The sequence below is a fragment of the Gastrolobium bilobum genome, unplaced genomic scaffold, assembly GCF_033153095.1.
Source record: "Gastrolobium bilobum isolate Gb01-03AN ecotype WA unplaced genomic scaffold, APGP_CSIRO_Gbil_v1 utg18356, whole genome shotgun sequence".
NCBI classification, from domain to species: Eukaryota; Viridiplantae; Streptophyta; class Magnoliopsida; order Fabales; family Fabaceae; genus Gastrolobium; species Gastrolobium bilobum.
Genome location: NW_026896303.1, coordinates 76,651 through 97,795, shown reverse-complemented (window position 1 = coordinate 97,795; position 21,145 = coordinate 76,651). Strand labels below are relative to the sequence as shown.

General features: G+C 33.3%; 2 protein-coding genes across 5 annotated transcripts; both read left to right on the top strand.

Annotated features, from left to right (window-relative positions):
• Window positions 1–3,338: 3,338 nt before the first annotated feature.
• On the top strand, window positions 3,339–9,491 carry LOC133298777 (protein EXECUTER 2, chloroplastic-like). 4 transcript variants are annotated; one of them, XR_009749862.1, is made up of 12 exons: window positions 3,339–3,709; window positions 3,785–3,901; window positions 3,973–4,038; window positions 5,302–5,408; window positions 5,479–5,560; window positions 5,964–6,671; window positions 7,329–7,455; window positions 7,545–7,714; window positions 7,815–7,889; window positions 8,495–8,587; window positions 8,697–8,899; window positions 9,083–9,491. XR_009749862.1 is itself a non-coding variant. In XM_061498113.1 (11 exons), the coding sequence occupies exons 1-11, from the start codon at window positions 3,482–3,484 to the stop codon at window positions 8,796–8,798; spliced, it is 1,824 nt and encodes a 607-aa protein (XP_061354097.1). In that variant the 5' UTR covers window positions 3,339–3,481; the 3' UTR covers window positions 8,799–9,491. The 4 variants fall into 4 exon arrangements, 2 of the variants coding, with proteins under 2 accessions (XP_061354097.1, XP_061354096.1); XR_009749861.1 differs by having other exon boundaries at window positions 9,079–9,491; XM_061498113.1 differs by having other exon boundaries at window positions 5,302–5,361; window positions 5,483–5,560; window positions 8,697–9,491.
• Window positions 9,492–11,353: 1,862 nt separating this feature from the next.
• Window positions 11,354–13,501, top strand: LOC133298784 (CASP-like protein 4A3). Its single transcript, XM_061498126.1, has 3 exons — window positions 11,354–11,955; window positions 12,241–12,376; window positions 12,612–13,501. Exons 1-3 carry the CDS (start codon window positions 11,438–11,440, stop codon window positions 12,801–12,803), a joined length of 846 nt encoding a protein of 281 aa, XP_061354110.1. The 5' UTR covers window positions 11,354–11,437; the 3' UTR covers window positions 12,804–13,501.
• The last annotated feature ends 7,644 nt before the right edge of the window (window positions 13,502–21,145 follow it).

Sequence of the window (21,145 nt, the reverse complement as noted above, 5' to 3'; positions counted from 1 at the left end):
CATGCGAAAAAAGGGAAAAAAAGTACAAAGAAAGGATTAGAGTTACGAACAGGACAAGAGGTTTCATTTGGGGAAGAGAGAGGGAGGATCAATTGTAAGATGGGACGGAAGAATCTCTGAGGCATAATCTTTGCTAGCTTATTCTGCCACTTCCACGGAATTCCAAATCTTAATCTCTGCACCCGTTTATGCAATTAAATTGAACCCAAATGGAAGGAGAAGGATAAAAACAATGATGATTTCAAAAGAGAAAAAGTACAAATAAATGGGGATGGTAGAGAGGTCGAGGGTGGTGATTGTATCTCTTGTTCTTTGCTTTCGAATGGAGCTATGTCCTATGGCGTTGGAGGATTATTTGGCAATTAGAGAATGCAATATTTACATTTTAGTAATTCTATACTTAAAATATGCTTTTTTATTTTAACATTTAAATGACATTTTTACTTAAAATCACTTTTCAAATATTGCTTCCAAACAAAAAATAATTTTGGCTTTTAAAAAAAACAACTCATAAAAAGTCTTTTTTTCAAAAGTCCATCCAAATAGGCCTTTTATCTCCCAAATTTTTCTAGAAAAAAGGACAACATATGTTTATTTGCTAGGAATGTTTCTAAACATGACAATGGTTTCCTCTCCATCCACACACACACGCAAGAAAGTACAACAACATTTTTTCATATGGAAAGTGCTAGAGTATTGATCTTGTTACTGAAAAAATTGTTGGTTCAGAGACTAATAATGGCGAAAAAGGAGTGCCAAATTGTTGGCTCGGGTTAATGAAAGTTGGTGGAACCGTTGTAACGGGGTAATAGACACAGACGATGAAGTTCTTGTGAAAGAGATGAAGAGACAAGGAAGTAATACTATTAAGAAGATAGGGAAGTGGGAAAACTAGGCCAAAAAATTGATGGCACGTGCTGCAGCTTATGATATTGGTTCGAGGGCCTCAGAGTTTAAACACTCTTGTGGTTATGGCACCATTATTGCAAATTCAAACTATGTTTGTAGGAGACAGAACTTCAACTTAAATAACATCATTCACATTCGTAAAGATAAAATGTGTCAAACGGGGCACAAGAATTTTTTTTTGAAAATAGTTTTTGACCAAATCCCCTTCAAAAAATTGTTAGCGCGTAGATCTCGAAAAATTAAGTAGAATAAAAAAATACCTAATTTAAATACCCGAATCAAAAGTTATGGCTTTTTGAAGTTTCATGACAAAACTATTGAAAATTTTGTACCACGTGTTATTAACGGGTGAATTGCTCCCAAAATGGGGGGCGACTCAGCCCATAATGAGCCCAAAAGTGGACACGCCCAATCTACCATATTTTGGGCACGCATAAATTGATTTAAAACTGTTATGTTTTTGCAATTTCTTATTTAAATAATAATATTTAAATTTTTTCTCATTTATCAATTAAATAGGATTTGAAACTTAAAACAATAGAAAACGACCAGATATAGGTTTGTATCTTTGATTGTTTTTTATTCCTCTATCTATTTAAGTTAAACATCGTTAACTTCAATATTTTATTTTATTTTGATAAAATGGAGGGCCTAGCCCAGCAAGATTATATTAATAACTTTTGCATGCTCAAAGAAGCATGATCCACAAGAAACTTAGTACAAAGGGTGTTCCAAAAAGGTAAAATACTATCAGGAGGACAGGAAAAAAACACCATCTCAATCCCTTCCTGTTTAAAACCTAACTTAGCTAAGGTATCTGCACCTTCATTCATTTCCCTTGACTCCATAGGGTTTGAATAAAGCTATTAGCAATGCTCCTAATGTCCTTGCAGATGGAAACAAAACAACCATGATCATCTTGATTTTCTACACACCAAAGAGCTTCTTTGCTGTCACAACAGATGCGAATTTTCTTACACTTTCAATATTTTCTTATAATGTTGAAAGATAAACTCAATCAACAAAGCTGAAATGATATCGTTTTTCTTGTTTTACACATTGCTTTGGGACTTCTGTGTATGCGTGGTATTCCATTTTAGAGTATCTATATACCTTTTTGAGATTAATTTTGACTAAGCTTAATTGACCAAGTTAGATATGCCATGTCATCTGTTAACGTTATGAATCAATTTTTAAAGTTAACATTGTCAAAGTCAAATCTTTTGAGTAATAAACAGTTGGTGTTATTTTTTTTTTTTTTTAAAATTAGTGAATTTAGAATTTTGTCTCTATTATGCCAGAGACTTGTTTTCTGCATCAAGTGCATAAATATAAGAGTTATGTTTATCTCATTTTACATAAGATAAGTAATTTTCTTACACACACAAAAGGTCCCACCACTTTTTTTTCTCTCTTCTCTTACTGTTCCACTTATATTTTATCTCTACAACATAATATAATCCGTTTCCTACAACATAAGAAAAATATATCCCTAAACATAAATACCCTATCAAATAAGGATTTAAATATGGAAAAATCTATATCATTTTAAAGGACATAAAATTGTGTCATTTTAAGTAATAGAAAGAGATAGACTCTGGGAGAGACGAAAATGAATTCTCTCATGTGAAAAAAAAACATGATATGGTCATGTGAGAAGATCACAACCATACAAAGCTAAATCAACGGTTATGATTTCGTAGTTACCTATTTTAACATTTTTTTTCTCTCCTCCTTTATTACCATTGATCCACCTTTGTATGATTATGATTCCCCACATGATATGGTCATGTGAATTTTCACATGAGAGGATTCAGATCCGGGAGAGATAGTGAGGGGTGGGGAGTTTTAAAAGTGTGGATCCCACCTCTTTGTGAGAGTGAAAGGAGACAAGATTTGTTATTTAAGATGACACACCTTTTTTTCCTTTAAATATACACCAAAATAATGTCTTGCTATTTAAAATAATACAAAATATTGTCATTTAAATTTCATTTTATATATTGGAAAAAATGTGTGTCATTTTAAAGGATATAAAGTTGTGTCATTTTAAGAGAGAGAAAGAGATAGATAAAGGAGGAGAGAGTTGACAAAAAAAAATAAAGTGTGAGTCCCACCTCTTTGTGAGAGTGAAATGATATAATTTGTGTCATTTAAAAGGATAAACACTTTTTCCTTATATATTACAACAAAAGTTAAGGAAAAAGAAGTATCTTTTAAAAGGACATAAATTTATATTCTTTTAGTTGATTTACACAAAGTCAGGAAAGATTTTATATAAATCTAAAAAGTTACTTTTATTTTTCTATCTCCGAGTCATATATAGCAGTTATATATAGCTGACGCCTAAAGTGAAAAATAAAATAATTTTTCATATTAAAAAAAAAAACCTGACTCACTCACTAAAAGTACAGTGTCATCCACTTAACTCCAAAAGTTATCATACTGGATAGCATTGATCTTCAATCCAAATCCCTCGTTTATTCTGGTTTCATTGCATTGGGTTGCAGATTGCACCATATTCATATGGATAATAGCCATTAGAGAGTGGAGTTTGCGTACAACAAAGAAGATGAAGATGATGGTTGCGGCACAAGGCATCTCTTTCTCTTTTCCCCAACTCGGTGGTTTCGATCTCTACCCAAACCCATTCCCAATCTCTTTTTTCCAAACCAGAAAGAACCGCAACCGCAAAATCTGTTGCCGTTGTTCTCACTCTTCCCTCGATTGGGATTGGAATCGTTGGACCCGCCATTTCTCTCATATTCAACAGGCAGAGGGATTCGCATCTCTTCTTCAGGTATCACTCACAATCTCTCTTCCCTCTTCGTATTTACTATATATTACTTTATGGTTTTAATTCTTTGGCTGTCAGTTTCAACTTGAAGATGCAATTGAAAACGAAGACTTTCGAGAAGCGGCGAGGTTGAAAAGAGCTGTAGCGGAAGCAACTTCCGATGACACTGTTGCTGAAATTATGTCTCAGTTGAAGGTCACATAAAATTTTTATTTAAATTAAGTTAATCGCTTGGTCAACAATTTAATCGTTTCTTTATGTTGCAGAATTCCATAGATGATGAACGCTACCATGATGCTTTAAGATTATGTAGATACACTGGAAGTGGGTTGGTAAAATTCTTTTTCTTTTTCTTTTTTATTCTTACTACTCTTTAGATTCTTTTTATTCTCTTGTTCAAATATAATTTGTTGTCAAAATCTCAGAAGAATTAAAAATAATCACACAAATGAATACGCAAAATTTAACATGGTTTGCCTAACTTGTCTACATTCCCGGGAGAAACCAATTAAAATGTCCACTGTTACACTACACACCAATAACATTCACTCGCTTAATCACAATAGATACTGCTATAGCACAATGCACCTCAAGCAATTTTTCGTCACTCACAACTGGGAAACGGAAGGAGTTAAGAGTGGGCGTGCCAAGTGTGCTTGTGAAAAATGTCAGGAATGGAGTGGGTGGGATGGAGGTGGCACTGTGGCGGCTTGAAACCCTTCTCATTTTAACCACAAACTACTTATTTTGAAATTTTAACTTTCCACGCTATCCCTTCCCAGTTCCCACTTATTATTCTCGTGAAACATCCAATCAATAAAATTTTGAGAAAGGTGATATAATTGGAAAGCTTGAGCAATAGTGCCTTGAGATTAGGAAGCTTTAAAAGAAATGCTGCACTGGATTGGAGAAAAAAAGTGTAAAGTAAAGGAGAGCCCACTCCTAAAAGCCATGCTGATAAGAAGGGAGAGCCCTTACTTAAAATGGTTGTTCCATGTTTCACACCCAGTTAATATGGGACAAATGCTCTTGCATCAATGCCATCAGGTTGGAAAGAGCAGTCCATACACACCAAGGGGTGGGACGAACTGGGTTTTGATAACCATTAACCACTTGATGCAGAGGAAAGCCTACTTCTAAAAGGTACGTTGACAAGCAGGGAGGGCCTATATTTTAAGGGGCTATCTGCAGCTGATATGGGAGTCATTTTCCTGTACCAAAGTGTGTTTTATTGAGGTCTGACTGGAAAGATACATGCTAGAATATATTAGGCTTCTTATTTGTGGGCATGGGCCTGTACTAGTACACTTGTACTTAACCTAATCATTAATATAAATATAGCCATTAGGCCAATGTTCTGTATCCCATCAATCATATATTCAATATTACTATTGACAGTTTCCGTTCTCTCTTTTCTATCTTATCTACTTAAACCCTGCAATTTCAACAGTACAGATGGCCTTCATCTGGAAAGTTAGCTTTTAAATAGTATAAATCTAGTGATGGTTGAGCATTCATTATGGTACAATTAGCATTAGATATTTTTTTTTGAATGACTGTTGATGTCAACTAACCATTTTGACCATTATGTGCAGGTGGGTTGGTGGGTAGGCTACTCAAAAGATTCTGATGACCCCTTTGGTAGAATAATACGTGTAAGTCCTGGTATGGGTAGATTTGTTGGCAAGAGTTACAGTCCAAGGTATGATCTTTCTAGTTTCTATTTTGTCCTCTGGTAATTGGGGAGCACTAATCATTTCTGTTTGCTACAGACAGTTGATCACAGCATCTCCTGGGACTCCGATATTTGAAATTTATGTGGTAAAAAATGCTGATGATACATATCATATGCAGGTAATATTCAAATTTTCCAACATAATGATGATTGTTTGTTTGTCTTACCAATACACAAGGGGAAAAAGAAGTCTTCTTATTTCAAATACAAATGGTCCATGGGCAGATTTTGGTTTTTTCTCAAATCTGAAAGAAAAATCTTGTAATTCATGACCAACTTACTTTTCAAAACAAAATTTAATTGAGTGTTCTTATGTAAATATTCAGTAAGTAAACTGAACATAGAATGAATTATGGAACATCATTTTTGAGGTCAAATGTGGGCTTTGTTTCAAGCGTATGTTTTTCTGTTTGCATGTCTTTACTCGGAGTCTATTGTATTCGTTATCTTCCTGTTTCTGTATCTTTTCTTTACGAGTACTTGTGTAATGCTTATGACATTATATCTGTTAACAATTAACAGGTAGTGTACTTGCAACGAGCCAAAGGAAACTCAATGAATAACCCTCCAACTATACCTGCTAAAAGCCCATTCAAATCTGAGGTAGAGAATGAATCTTCAGTTGAGATGCAAGAACATGAAGACAAGGTTGAAGAACATGTAGACAAGGTTGAGAAAAATGATGAGAAAAATATTAATATTGAGGGAGCAACTGAAGAAGGCATTAAAAGTGTAATAAATTTTCTTAAAGATAAAATTCCTGGATTGAAAGTGAAAGTCATGAACATTAATGTTGAAGAGGAAGGAGCTGAGGATAATGATTCTATTAAGCAATTGATGCAGGAAGAAAGTAATAAAACAAGCTCTGGTGAGAATCCTAAAGAGGAAGTTAATAGTCTGGACGAACATGATGAGGTCACTCTAGAAGCTGATAGTCATGCCTCAGCAGAAGAAACGGATTTGGATATGAAGCTTTTTGTTGGTGGAGTTGTACACAATGATGACGACACTCCTGTCAATTATGAATTTATGCGCCTTCCTGCTGAAATACAAGATATGGAAAAAGATTCTTTTGTCTTGCATATTCCTAGGAGAAATTTAGATTATGATACTAGAGAACATAAAGTGCCCAACAATATCAAAGTGACAGCTCTAGCACAAGGAGTCTCGGATCTTGTGCCTTCTGATGTTGCCAAGGCATTTTGGGTTTCTGACGAAGTCTCTTCCAAGGTGAGATTAAGATAAGACATTTAATCATCGTTAAAAAATAGATTTATATTTATTCTGTTTGTTAAGTTATATGCTTTTAGAACTTAGTAAGAATTAGCAAATACATGTTATGATGATTTTATTAGTGATCAATTCATTTGACTGAAGTTTTTTGAGTGAATTACACTGGGTCTCTGACCTCTGTTCAGGTTTATGAAACTTATGCAAAAACCCTCTCTAGTTTCAGAAATTACCTTCTGAAATATTAAACTTTGATCTTTATACCCCATGAGAATTGAGAAGTCAATATACTCATTGTTTTTATTGATTTTTACTTTATTTACTTTAGAAAGATAGAATTTTTCAATAGAATGCATATTAAGTTTTACTTCATGATTTTTTTCCCCCTGTATAGTTATATACGTACTTATATTTCAGAATTGTCTAATTTTAATATCTTGGTTATCATTGCAAGTTGCATGTGTACAAAATGACTTTCATTTCTCCAAAATGTTGGGGCTGGTAGTGTAATCTTGGAGTCTGGTCCCATACATATTCATCTAAAATTACTCTCAAAATATGAGATAATGATTTATTCCCCTGGTCCCTAGCAAAGTTCGTATCTGCAATACTATGCTTTTCCTGACAGTGAACTGACCAATGCTTAACTTGACTAAGGTTTCAAAAAGTGTGCGTGAAATTGTCAAACTTGCTATCAGTCAAGCGCAGAAAAGAAGTAGATTATTTGAGTATACATCTTTCAGTCGGATTACCAGTTCAAGAGGGGATTTAGATCCTTTTGATGGTGAGGTTGCTTATCCTTGTATCAATTATGTTCGTTAGGATTTGAGCAAAGAACAGCTTGAAGAATGAAATCTTCTGGTTGAAATACAGGACTCTATATTGGTGCATTTGGCCCTTTTGGCACTGAAGTAGTTCAATTGAAGCGAAAATTTGGACACTGGAATGGTGTGGACGATGAAAACAATCCTTCAGATATGGAGTTCTTTGAATATGTAGAAGCAGTGAAGTTGACTGGGGATCTTAATGTCCCTGCTGGCCAGGTTTATGCATTTTGAATCTCTTGGTCCTTGTTGTATTATCACATATTTTTACCGTGTTCATGCATGATATGAAAGCTTAATTTTATTTTTTCGTATTCAGGTGGCATTCCGTGCTAAAATTGGGAGAGGCAATCGCAATTCCAATCGTGGGAAGTTTCCCAATGAATTAGGAGTGGTAATTTCACTTTACAATTGGATGTTTATTGGTATGTGTATGTACGCGTGTTTGTATATGCATATTCATGTCCATGTGTGTATCAACATCAACATCAACAACACCTTTATCCCAAATTAATTGGGGTCGGTGGTAGATGAACCCACATGAAAGATACAAAACGGTTGAAAAAAAGTAAAAAAAAATAAAAAATAAAAAATAAAAAAATAAATAAATAAATAAATAAATAAATAAAAATACACAAATAAAATAATAAAATGAAATAAAAATATATGTATATATAAATAAATAAAAGTAAAAAAGAAAGGGACAAGAAGTGTGTATGCTATGCTTATTTTCAAATCTCACTCTAAGCCATCAAGGCTATTTTAAATTTTAATGATATAACCTCACTCTTGCTGTCCCTCTCAACTATGTGCATTTGATGGTTTTGAGAGGCTTTGCCAATTTCCCCTTATTTTCTTTTTCTTGGCTTGCTTCACTTTTTTCCCCTTCGTGATGTTTTTTATTTTTGGCCATTTTGTGTTGTCTTTTTTGAGTTGTGTCATTTTGGACTGTTCTGGAAACATGCAAATTGATTAAAAACTGCACTCCTCCATGAATAGGATGCAAGTTATAAAGGCCAAGGGAGAATAGCGGAGCTTGGTTTTCGAAATCCAAAATGGGTTGATGGAGAATTACTCCTACTTAATGGCAAGGTAGCATTTCTTTTCAATGTACGGGCATGATTATTGGTCTCTACTAGTGGATCTGTTTTTTTTGTCCAATTTCTATAACATTTTTCCATTCTGCTGTTGCCATATTTAGGGCTTTGGTCCATATGTGAAAGGTGCAGATATGGGTTTCCTTTATGTTGTGCCTGAGAAAAGTTTTATTGTGCTATTCAACCGGTTGAAACTACCAGAGTGAGCCATAGTTCCCGAATCCAGTCTAATTTCTTTCTTCTATGACACGAGGCGAGGCATCAAGGATTCTTACAGTGGCAAAGAAAATGCTATTTATTACATTTTGTAAGATAGTTTCACCACACATGCAGGCGCTTATAATTTATTTATTTTTTCCTCCTAGCTTCTCAATCTTTTCATGAGTTCAAAATTCTTTTGTTATTTTCTAATTCTCTTTCCTATCACCTTGTGTATACGGACTTTGCTAACTGACAAAATTGTGTTACATTCTTTCCTTCACAAAGACAGGAGATAATAGTAGAAGTTATATGCTTCTTATGCTCTCTTCAAGAGGAAAGAATATATGATTGTGGTATCGTCAGCTCACAAAGTGCCTCAAGATAAGTTTGGGAAAAAGATGCTTTTCACGGCCATTGTATGTAGGTTCCAGTATAAACCTATCCGTGCTTTTGGATGGTCCGGAGAGAGAGAGAAGGTGTCTTGTGAAAAGCAAGACAATAGCTTCATCCTTTAGGGGGTTGCTTCGCATAGTTGCTTTGTTTAAATGAATGTCATTAAAACGCAAAAGAGGAACCTTTCCAATATACGTTTGGTTGAAGTCTGAAGGAATTTGTGCCTTTATGACACTAAAGATAGGCCCACTCATTAAAGACATCTGATGAATTTTCTCCATTATAAAAGCTTGTAGGGATTTGAACTGGACCAGTTGGATTTCCTGCCATTATTCTTCTCTTTAATTGTTCTGTCTTATCTTAGCTATAAAAGAAGGGAAAAATGTCTATCATTTAAAATTACACAACTTACATCCTTTCACTCTCACAAAGAGGCGGGACCCACACCTTTATTTTTTTTGTCAACTCTCTCTCCTACTTTATCTATCTCTTTCTCTCTCTTAAAATGACACAACTTTACATCCTTTAAAATTATACACACTTTTCCCATAAAAGAATCATGGATTCAGCAATTATTGTAATGAGGAAGGTAAGCCTCGTGTCATGCAAATATAAAGCGGTCATTCTCATTTCCCCATTATTATTATTAAGAATTGTTAAACTTCATTAAGTCATTCTTTATTTTCCTTGGAGGAAATATAAAGTTGTCAGGTACGGTTTCGTAATGTGGAATGGATCATGTATTACGTGTTCAAGAACTTAAAATTGAGGAATTATTGAAGAGAGGTATTATGTAGGAAAATATTTTCGGTGTTTCAGGATCAGAGTATTTGATACTTTTTTTTTACTAAATATAGTAAAAAGTAATATTTTTACACTCTGTTTGTCTTTATATTTATTTTCATCTATATTCTATATTTTTTCATTTTTTGATAAGAAGTACGTACTTCAGAATCACAGAAAATGAGTTCATTATTTAGGCATTGTCACCATATTTAAATGAACTAATATTAATATCAAAATCATTATAGTCAGAGACTGAGTTTAAGTCTTGGTTACACAACTGTATTAAAATTTTGGTTGAGAGAGTTTTGTCATCTTTATAATTCTATCCTGTTTGAACCAGCTAGCTGGATAATCAATAAATTGTTGTGGCAATTCAAAATAAATAAATAAATATAGATATGTACAATTTGTATAGTTGCTTTTATATTATGTTCCAATTTTTCCATCCATATTGTATTAATAAATAACTTGGATAATTACAAGGCCCGTTTGGGATTAATAATAGTAATTCAAAAAATAGAATTGGATGAGTAGTTATGAGATTATAGTCCATTTGAAGCGCAGAAAGCTGGAATTGGATCTTGCTCCAGTCAAAAAATAGAGATGGTTTTAGAAAAACAGCTGGCTACCTCTCATTTGTAAAGAAAATTGCACGAGTGAGATTTTTCCAAAATAAAATTAGCCAGCATGGGTTACAGCATTTGTTTGAAATATATATATATATATATATATATAAAATAAATGCTTACTTAATTGACTTTCTACTCTTACAAAATTAAAATTCAATTTTAATTTTAGAATAATTCGTTGCTTGGTGATATATAATCCCAAAATAAATTTTCACAAAAGTCGGTGAATTTTTCAAACTTAACATGTGAGCGAGCCTTTTCTTGTTTCGAGATTTTACAAATAAGTAAGGTTTACGTACGACAAACAACTGTGTGTTTGGAACATAAAGAAATAACGATGTTCTTTTTTAGTCGAGGAAACTAAAACTGCTAAGCAATCAGAAGAAGTGCAAAGTATCACTTGAGTTTGAGTAGTGGGGTGAGATTTCTATCGCATGCAGAACCCACACTTTTTTCTCTCTGCACTCCAAGAATCACACAATACAGGACCCTCCATTGGGCTCTCCCACAGTTGTTCGACGTGGCGAGATCTTATTGGTTATATGTATAGTGAAAAAAAAAAAAAAAAACCCACAGGGTTTTCACAACGATTTGAGAAGTGAGAAGGTTAATAATTGAAGAATCGAACCCACGTGGCATGGTCTTACACTGAAAAACATGAAGCTAAAAAATCCCTAGTCCCCACAGGCCACAGTTTCTTTTTCGCTTTCTTTTCACTTTCCCCCAACCCAACCCAACCCAACACAACACAACACAAACACACTGTTTTCTTTATTCCACTTTTTTTCTTCCCTTTAAATTCCACCAAGTCCACAAAGCAAAGGCATAACAAAATCATGAAGAACTCATCATCGAGGACCTCCGAGTCCTCGACTCAGTTTGAGTTGCCTCACTCCCCTCTCCGATTAGGATCTTCTCCTCTATCAGACAGCGGCGACCCGTTTCACTCGACGCAAAACTCACCGGACATTCACAGCAGAGATAACTCAAGGGCCATCGTAGTCGTCGAGGCTTCTTCCACGCAATACTCTCATGCTCCACCGTCCATACCTGATTCCGAGCACTGGAACCCGCCGGCGAATGACCCGCCGGTGGTGCTTATTAACCACGCCATGAGGGGGGAGCCTCCGCCGCCTGCGACAAACATGAGCCCTCCTATCGGCGGAGGAGTCCGCCGTGTAGACGGCGGTGGCCGGGGAAGAATAGTGTCGAGCAGCAAGGAAATGGCGAGGAAGGCGGCGTTAGGGTTCCGGTTGAGCGAGGTGGTACTGTGTCTGATTTCGTTTTCGGTGATGGCTGCAGATAAGACTCAAGGTTGGAGTGGTGACTCCTTTGATCGCTACAAGGAATACAGGTTTTCTTTTCTTTTTCTTTTTTAAAAAGTTAAATTGTTTTAATTTTAGTTTACCATATTTTACTTTTCAAGTTTGGATTTGTTGAATAGAATCACAATTTGAAACTATTAAAGTTGTTCAGTGTACTTGTTAATTTATGTTTGAATTGCTGGAGGCAACTTTATTATTGGGATTCAGAATTTTTATTAATGTTCACTTGTTATTGTTGGGTTCTAGGTTTTTCCTAACTTTGTCTGTCCTAGTACAGATTGTAATAATGATGGTAAAGTTCGCTGCTATGGCAGGTATTGTTTGTCGGTGAATGTTATAGCATTTGTATACGCTGGGTTTCAAGCGTGTGATTTGGCCTATCAACTAGTCAAGAGGAGACACTTATTCAATCATCATCTGCGCTTTCACTTTGATTTCTTCATGGATCAGGCAAGTCAATTCCGAGGACTCAATTCAATTTATGCTATGCTCTTGGCTTGAAAAGCTTTTACTTTTCATTGTGTCTCAACAAAGATTTTTCGATATTAGGCTCCACATCTGTATTCATTTCCTTGATTGAAATTTCACTAATATGGTTCATGGTAGTGAATTTTAATGTGAACTTTTTTCGCGTCTTTATTTGTTGAAAACTATTAACATTTTTGTGATAATAATTGATGGGCAGGTTCTGGCATATCTTCTGATATCATCATCTTCATCAGCAGCCACCAGGGTTGACGATTGGCAATCAAATTGGGGAAAAGATGAGTTCACGGAGATGGCCAGTGCTTCAGTTGCTTTGGCCTTCCTTGCTTTTATTGCTTTTGCTATTAGCTCACTAGTCTCCGGCTACAACCTCTGCACTCTCTACCCATAGCAGCATTTTAACCTCGTACAAGTTGTCTGTCTATACTTGTTCTCTCTTCTTTTTTATTTTTTACTGCTGCCGAGGAATGCATTCAAGAAACCATTAAATTTTACTGTACAGACAGACTTGTATACATACACTTGCAGGATATCCTTCGTCTTATAATTGGAAGGACTAAAGAAGGAGCATTTTTTTTTTTTACACAGCTTGGGTTTTGTCAAAAGAGAAATGCTGTTATTTTTATATTTTATTTTTAATAAGAACACTTACTCGTTGTCTTTGGATGGAGCATTTTAGAATTGAGGAGAATTTGAAAAGCAAAGGAATTCATTCCCCAACATTCCTTGCTTGGATGATTAGTTATCCACCTTCTACAATCCTGTCCATTGTCCTCCCCATACTCAATGCTCCTGTGTAAACGCTTCTAAAACAAACATTCACCATTGCAACGATAGCAACATTCACCTTTATTCTTAGTTCCAACATTTGCTCGAACAACACTCCTCAATGGAACAATCATCCCCAACATACCCATGAATCATAGATGTCCCAGAAATCACATTTCTATTTACCATTTTCGCAAACAGAACATGTGCAATACCCGAATCTCCCAAAGCTTAGAACACAAATGGAACAATGCTGACACATACCCATTCAAATCGAAACCCAGCATGATTAACCTGTATAGCTGTTTCCCTTGGTGCGTCAATTTCCAACGGTCACAAGACTTGAGCATAAAGCAATAAATGAAGTTATTTTCAAATAAAAAAAAGGAATAAATGAAGTTGATTTGTCATGTCTGGGTATGAATGAGGTGAGTGGGTTCTTAAAACACGAAGAGAAAGAGATACTCATAACCTTCGTGTCAAGCATGCAACCCGAAAAACCTGCATTGATCGAAATATATCATGAGAGTTCAGAATACTTGATCGAAATGACTCAGAAATTTTAAACTTTATTTGTACAATATAATAGAGCCTTTTATGATAAAAAAATTTCAATACTTCCAGAAGTACCATTCTTCTCTTTAAATTCTTTATCCAAATTCAACCAATAGAATTTCAAATGATTATTCGATGAGCACTAAGATTAGTCTGATGCTATTAGTATGCAATCTACTCAAATATCTGAATCTTCATGATCTATTTGATACATGTTGCAATCTACTCATATTTTAGTAGGGGTTCTAAAATTATTTATATTTTTCTTGTAACTAGAGTGCTTTGTAACGAGTGCGGTAATGAAAATATAGTGAAACATAACTCACATTGGATGAATAATCCGTGTCTCCACTCTTTCTTCCCTTTTCTTTTTTTTATTTTGTGATTGTATGTGTCATTGTGTAAGTGTTCGGTCCCAACAATACTTAAGGGGTTATGTATGAATTTCTCATTTGTAACTAGGTGACAACGTGATGCATAAGACGCTATAAAAAAATGCTTATTGTTACGAAAGCCAATTCAAAAATATTTTACAAATCCTTTTTTGGGAAATAACTTCCTTGCATTTATTTCTTCTGTCACATTTTTTTCTCGTTTGTTTGCTGCCACATCAATTTGTTGAGACATTGGTAGAAATAGCACTGGTGCAACCTATATGAGCTGCTTGGAGACTTGGAGTTGCGGATTAGACTTTTTTTTTTTCCTTGGTCTTGAAATTGGACTGTATTACTAGCCTAAAAAAGAGTACTGTGTTGAACAAGCTCACTCCAACTAATTGGGCCTTTCCCGCAATAACATTATTCCATAAGTCACTTGGTACGATCAATAATTGGGTAAGTAATTTGCCGGAGGTCTTGTATTGTGATGCTGTATATATTAAAATTGATTGTTCAATAGTTTTGATTATTTATATATTTCTATTGTAGAAGCAAAAGAGTACTACTATTGTTTTAGTTAGTTGGTTAGTAATCAATGTGGAGTACAAGACAGCCAAAAAAATTAAATCAAATATTCATAAAATTTTCAACTAATCAATAGAAATATTTCCAAATTTACAAAACCAAATCTAACTCAAATACTTTATAATTTTATATTTACAAAAAAAAAAAATTAATATAAAATAACTATTATTTTATTTAATAAAAATTACATCATTTTTTAGATTTAAAAAAATGATAGTAATAAACGTGGTAAACCATTAATGGGCTGGACTAACTAAAAAAATTTAAGCCCAATCCAACCTAACTCAAGTAAAATTCTAATTCAGGTTTTACTTTTGGCTAAAATTGACTTAACTCGTTTAAAAAAAAAAATTGACTTAACTCATTATGTAATCACGCTTAAGTTGGTGTAATAGGCATATATTATTCTTATTACACATAATATACAGAATAATGACGACTCAAATATATATAATATATGGCAAAAATATTTGTGCATTAGGAAAAGTGTTCTAGATCATTATATTGGACACCACATCTAGGGGTGCTAAACGAGCCAGGGGCCTTTGGCTCGGCTCGTGAAGGCCTGAACTTACATGTCTAAAATTAATTGTTGGACTCATGCTTGGACTTGTATAAAAGCTCGTTTAATAAAAAGGCCTCAGACTCCAATTCAAAAGCTCGGCCTTAGAGCCTCTCAGGCTTGCCTAATATATTATTTTTTTATTTTATTTTTTATTTTTTATATTACTTGGGATAGCCCTCTCTCTTCTCAATTCATTTCATCCCATTTTATTAATTAAACATACTTTTTGAATGATTTTATTTTATATTATACTATTTGAATATACATTAAATTTATGAATATTTATGGAATTACTAGTGCTGTTGATTGTATATTTTGTTTGGATAAATTTGTGTTGTCTTATTTTTTTAAAACATGCTAACTGGCTAAACCAGGCTTTGATTTTTGTAAATGAGCAAGGCCACAGGCTGATATTATATTCGTAACAGGTAACAGGCTAAGGCCAGTCTGACACATTTGAACACATGCTTAGCCCGTTAAGACCAAAGCTCGACTCGGCTCGGCTCGGTTCGTTAACAACCACACCCAACCCTATTCTTTTTTTGTGTGTGGAGGTTACAAGGAATTGAATACAACACCCTACACTACACACACTCCTAACACACACACACCCCACACCACTAGGCTAACCCCAATGGTGCATTTTCTCATGTATAATTATTTATGACTCACGAAATTAAATTAGGAAATATCTTCTAGAAGACACTCTAATATTATCCAACAATCACGAGTGATCCTTATTCATTCCACTATACATACTTTTTTTGAAAAATATTTTCCGTATTCTAGTACAACTGAATACTCAGCACACCATTAATTAAATATGACAAAAAATAGCACTTTATATTATCCTCATCGTTATAGTTATTTTCATTCCTATCTCTTATTTTTCCTATTTCGGCAAAGCAACATGTGCTCCAGAAGCACCGAAAATGAGCTCATTGTTTTGACCATTACCATTATTATTAAGTATTGTTTAAATAATCATTGGCTGAATTTGTGGATTTTGTTTATATAGGCTTTAGCCATGTTATATACAATGGTCATATAACAATATAGGCCGATAAGAAAAGTGTTTTCACTCTCTATATGACTAATTCGTATAAGCGTTCCATTGATTTTATAGCCACGGTTACACATCTTTTTGCATTAGAGAAGTGCCCTCCCTTTTTATGTTTTTATCCGCTTGCGGTCATTTTTTACCATAAAACGCTATTATGCTCGAGTTAATATTATAAACCAAATCAAGCAACATTCATTCCTAGAATGATTTACAAATTTACATAGGTATAGAATTGTATCATTTGATTATTTGATTTTAAGCAAATCCTCCAAACCTTTCCTCAGGTAGCTGAACAGAGGTCCTTGAGAATGAAAGTGGGAGAAAATAATGATGGTGGGAGGGTGGAATGAGAAGTGCTTCTGGGTGGAAGAGAGAAAAGAGAATTTCGTTGAATGTTGAAACACCGAACATAGGCCCTGCCAATTGGCATTGTTCTGTGGTTTTATGATTTAAACATGTTATTTTAGATTCTTTTGATTTAATTTGTGGGTTTCGTATAAGGCTAACTAGAAAATGATTTCATTCTGCAGGAGAAATTATTTCATTTTTGGTATTAGTTGGCTAAAAGTATGTGTTATTATTTTTCTTTTTTTGGTATATATATAAAGTATGTGTTATTTTAATTTTACAAAATATTGAATTATGATGTTAACAAGAACATGTATTGTTAAAGTGCTTGAAGTAATTTTTTTTTTAAATTATTTGAATTTTTAGATTATAACATAGTTTGGCTCCTTGTTACGATATGAGTTATGCAACTATAAAATACATTTTTACATTTTTATTTTTTTAAACACCTTTGCTTTAATTTTTTATTTTATTTTCTAAACCAATGAACTGTTATCTGTATTTATCTTTTTCTTATCAAATTTAAACTAAGGCAGGTGAGAATTATTTTTTTCAATATTAGTAAATGGATATGTAACTTAATTTTTAAATTTATTTCTACTTTTAATTTATTTTCTAAATTTTTTTATATGTATTAGATTTTAAATTTATAAAATTTACATCATCTAAGTCCTTTAAAAATAAATCAAGTACATAAGTAAATACCAGGACTAACTATGAATTAAAGATAATTTCAAGAATTATTAAATGTAAGTATATCATTTACTTAATGTAAAAGAGTATTGTATGAATTTAGAGTTGAAATAGTATATAGTTGTTTATATTAACCTACACACACATATTTTTTTGCTATTGGATATGCAGTACAAGTGGAATGTACATATACACACACAAAATCTCACCATCCGATTATGATCAATAATGAAATCCTGTCTTGCAAGTTCAGTTTCAGATTTCAATCCTTCTCACCATGATTAGTAGTTATTGCTTCTCAATAATTCGGTTTAGCACATCTCAAACAAGTCTCAAGCTTTCAATCACTTGCTTAATTATGCATTTGAGTTTTAATTGCACGCCAAATACAATTAAGTACGGCGCGCCAAGGGATATATTCCGTACTAGCAAACCCCCCTAAATAAATTATTGAAATTTTTTTTGTTTGGACGCATGGCTCCTTTTATCCAAGATTATGATCATTGAACCAAATGGTGGTAGCTCAGTTGGTGTGTGGGAGCTGAGCAGGTGGGGGTGAGGGCATGTGTTCGAATCTCCCCAGTACCACCTTTAGGAGGGGTTTAAAGCCTTAATCCTGGACGCGCTCCGAATCGGACTAATCGCGAAGCGATGAACCGATGTAATATTTTCAAAAAAAAAAATTATGATCACTGATCAGTTACTTCCTACTCCGGCATGAGCTGTCATCATAATTGAGATAATTATATTTGAGTAGAAATTCCCTCTGAAATTATGGAGAAGAAAGAAAAAAAATCAACGACATCAATTACTAGTTGTCAACATGTATCACGCATTTGAAGAAATCAAAATAGACCCTTAATTAGATAATAAAGAGTTGTCAGTTGTCACCTACAACGCGTTATTGTGAATTTGTGATTATTGGATAAATTCATTTAGTCGTGACCGGAATTTTTTTTTTCATAAGCAGATTATATTCATATATACAATATTGATATCATTATGGCTAAAAAGTTAAACTTCTAAATATAATCCTGAGCACCAGTGTTAGCTTCCATTGGTTAATTCTATCTTACGACAAACTCATCTTAATTAATTTAAAATCTCCAATTAAATACAACATGAAGCGTGACTCGGATAATAAGTTAATTTTTTTTGTAAATATACTTTACCTGTGTGGACATTGAAACTCACTATAATTATTTGAGAAACAGATTCTCTTATGGATTATGATTACAATTTCGAGGATAAAATTCCTAAAATAAAACGAAAAGTATCATTTTAATTTCTAATTTGTAATCCGTTAATAAATAATTGGGCTTCTTCCATATAATGTGATTATGTTAAAATAAAATAAGGAGATTCATTTATTTTGTATTTAAAACTAAATTATGCACTACCAAGTACGTGAATTAATTAATACGAAATTATTTTCGTGTAACCAATGATTTCGAATTTAAGTTTTAGATATGTGGCTATGCTAAGAATTAGGGGTGTTAACAGGCCGAGTCGAGCCGAACTTTAATCATAAAAGGCTAAGCCTGTGTTTATATCTGTCAGTCTGACCAAGTGTCAGTCGGCATGTGGCTTGACTTATTTACAAAAAATAAAAGTCTGATTTAGCATGTTTAAAAAAACAAGACAACAAAAATTTATCCAAATAGAATATACAATAACTAACACTGGTAATCCACAAATATTCATGAATTCAATATATATTCAAATAGAATAATAAAGAATAAAATCATTCAAAAACTCCAATAAAATAAGGTGAAATGGATTGAGGAGAAAGAGAGGGTTATTACAAGTAGTATAAAAAATATAAAATAAAAATAATAATAATATACTAGACAAGCCTGGGAGGCTCTAAGACCGAGCTTTTGAATTGGAGCATGAAACCTTTTTATTAAACGAGTTCTTATACTATTTCAAGCCTGGTGCCAAATACCAATTTTAAGCATGTAAACTCAGGCCTTCACGAGCTGAGTCTAAGGCTCCTGGTTCGTTTAGTACTCCTAGTAACAATCACTTTGTAGTCTTACCCGAGTTAACTGTATCAGTCGAGTACTTCATGAACTGGTGGAGAATTTATTTTTGTTTTTATTTTTTTAATAAAAACTAAACTATGACACACTCACCCGATCGAATTTTTTTTATAAAAAGGAAGAATCTCATTATTAAATTACAGAATGGACAGGCTTAATTAATACTATTTTCCTTTTATCAATCGTATTCGTCCACAGTCCACTCGTATTAATTTAATAATTTGGTAGTTCGCACTTCGCCTATCCTCCAACCTCCACGTTGGGTAACAAGCTATCATATCCTTAAAATGTTTCTTATTGACGTAAATTAAAGGATTTCATACTTAATAACTTATAAACTAGAACTAGAATGATATGTTGATAGTAATACAAAACAAAAATAAACAAACAAAGGAATGAAGAAATATCAAAAGGGAATAAAAATAATTGATATGGATATATATGGATTACATGCATGATATAGAGCCAGCCCACGAATAGATGCGAATCCCGAGAAGACGTGTGAACTGCTATGGTTGCCGGTTCTGAAGGACGCATCAGCTTTCTAACTGTGACCTTAATTAACCAGCCATGCACACATGGTGGCACCTATTATCACATGATTCATCTACGTAGGGTCACCCTTGCCGTTCATTGAAAAAGATAGGAGGGAGGGTTTTTTTTTTTTTAATTTTAAACATTTTTTGAATTTAACATTTTTTTTAGCAAATCAAATAAATTATTTATGCCTAACGGTTTACATTTATTTTGTATCAGCAGTTTTTTTATGTAATAGTATTTAAATGAATTTTGATCCATGATTAGTGATTAAATATTTTTATTGGTAATTAATTATACTAAATAGACTTCAAAACTAAATTGGTTGTGTAAAAGAGAAAAATAAAAAGAAGGTGAAAGTGGAGACCGTATACGGAAGAGGACCATAACTATATAGTATATACGACTTGTCCGACGCAGCGAAAGTGTGGCCCACACCAACTCTTATCAAAATGACGAAAATACCCAAACCTGGTGGCAACGAATTATTAGAGTATTGTGTCGGACTAGATGGTCAGATCATGAAGCAACAGTACCCTGTGAAGGGCACAGATGAGGGTCAAAGTAAAGACAATTCAGACAAGGTTACTGGTTCAGAGCTTTTCTCTCCTTGTGCCAACACTGCCAAAAGGCCCAAAACCCCACTCCTCTCCAATCACCACAAAAATATTTAATAAAAAAAAAAAGTTGCGTTGGATGTCAAGTTTCAAAACTTGGAAAAACTACAACTGATTTTAAATTATATAAAGTTATATTATATTAAGTGAAAGAAAAAGATAAATTATAGAAGAGAGTGGATAAAAAAAATAAAGGTGTGAGTCTCATCTTTTTATGAGAGTAAATTCACACAAGTTGTGTCATTTAAAAAAACAAACATTTTTTCTCAAGACTTTTAGTAACGTTTTTAATTAAGTACTAAGAGTAATTTATAATTATAATATTAAAGTTACTTTTTTTTCTTCGTATAAACAACTTTAATATTTTTATTATATACTAATTTGATATTTTGATTATATATTATCCTTAATACATAAAAAAATGATTGCAAGATAAAAAAAAACTCATTCCTACAACATAATACTTATATTTCCAAAAAAAATAAAAAAAATAGTCTATTGCCTTGCTAGAAATATTTTATGTATAATACCATGTTGTCACAAAGAATATCACGAATTTCTTTCTAATTATTTAAAATAC

Excerpts from the sequence above, each read along its gene's own strand:
- LOC133298777 (XM_061498112.1), top strand. The coding sequence starts at position 3,482 with ATGAAGATGATGGTTGCGGCACAAGGCATCTCTTTCTCTTTTCCCCAA. Across the intron at positions 3,902-3,972 it reads AAATTATGTCTCAGTTGAAG|AATTCCATAGATGATGAACG; the intron begins GTCACATAAAAT and ends TTTATGTTGCAG. Across the intron at positions 4,039-5,301 it reads GATACACTGGAAGTGGGTTG|GTGGGTTGGTGGGTAGGCTA; the intron begins GTAAAATTCTTT and ends CATTATGTGCAG.
- LOC133298784 (XM_061498126.1), top strand. The coding sequence starts at position 11,438 with ATGAAGAACTCATCATCGAGGACCTCCGAGTCCTCGACTCAGTTTGAG. Across the intron at positions 11,956-12,240 it reads GATCGCTACAAGGAATACAG|GTATTGTTTGTCGGTGAATG; the intron begins GTTTTCTTTTCT and ends CTGCTATGGCAG. Across the intron at positions 12,377-12,611 it reads TTGATTTCTTCATGGATCAG|GTTCTGGCATATCTTCTGAT; the intron begins GCAAGTCAATTC and ends ATTGATGGGCAG.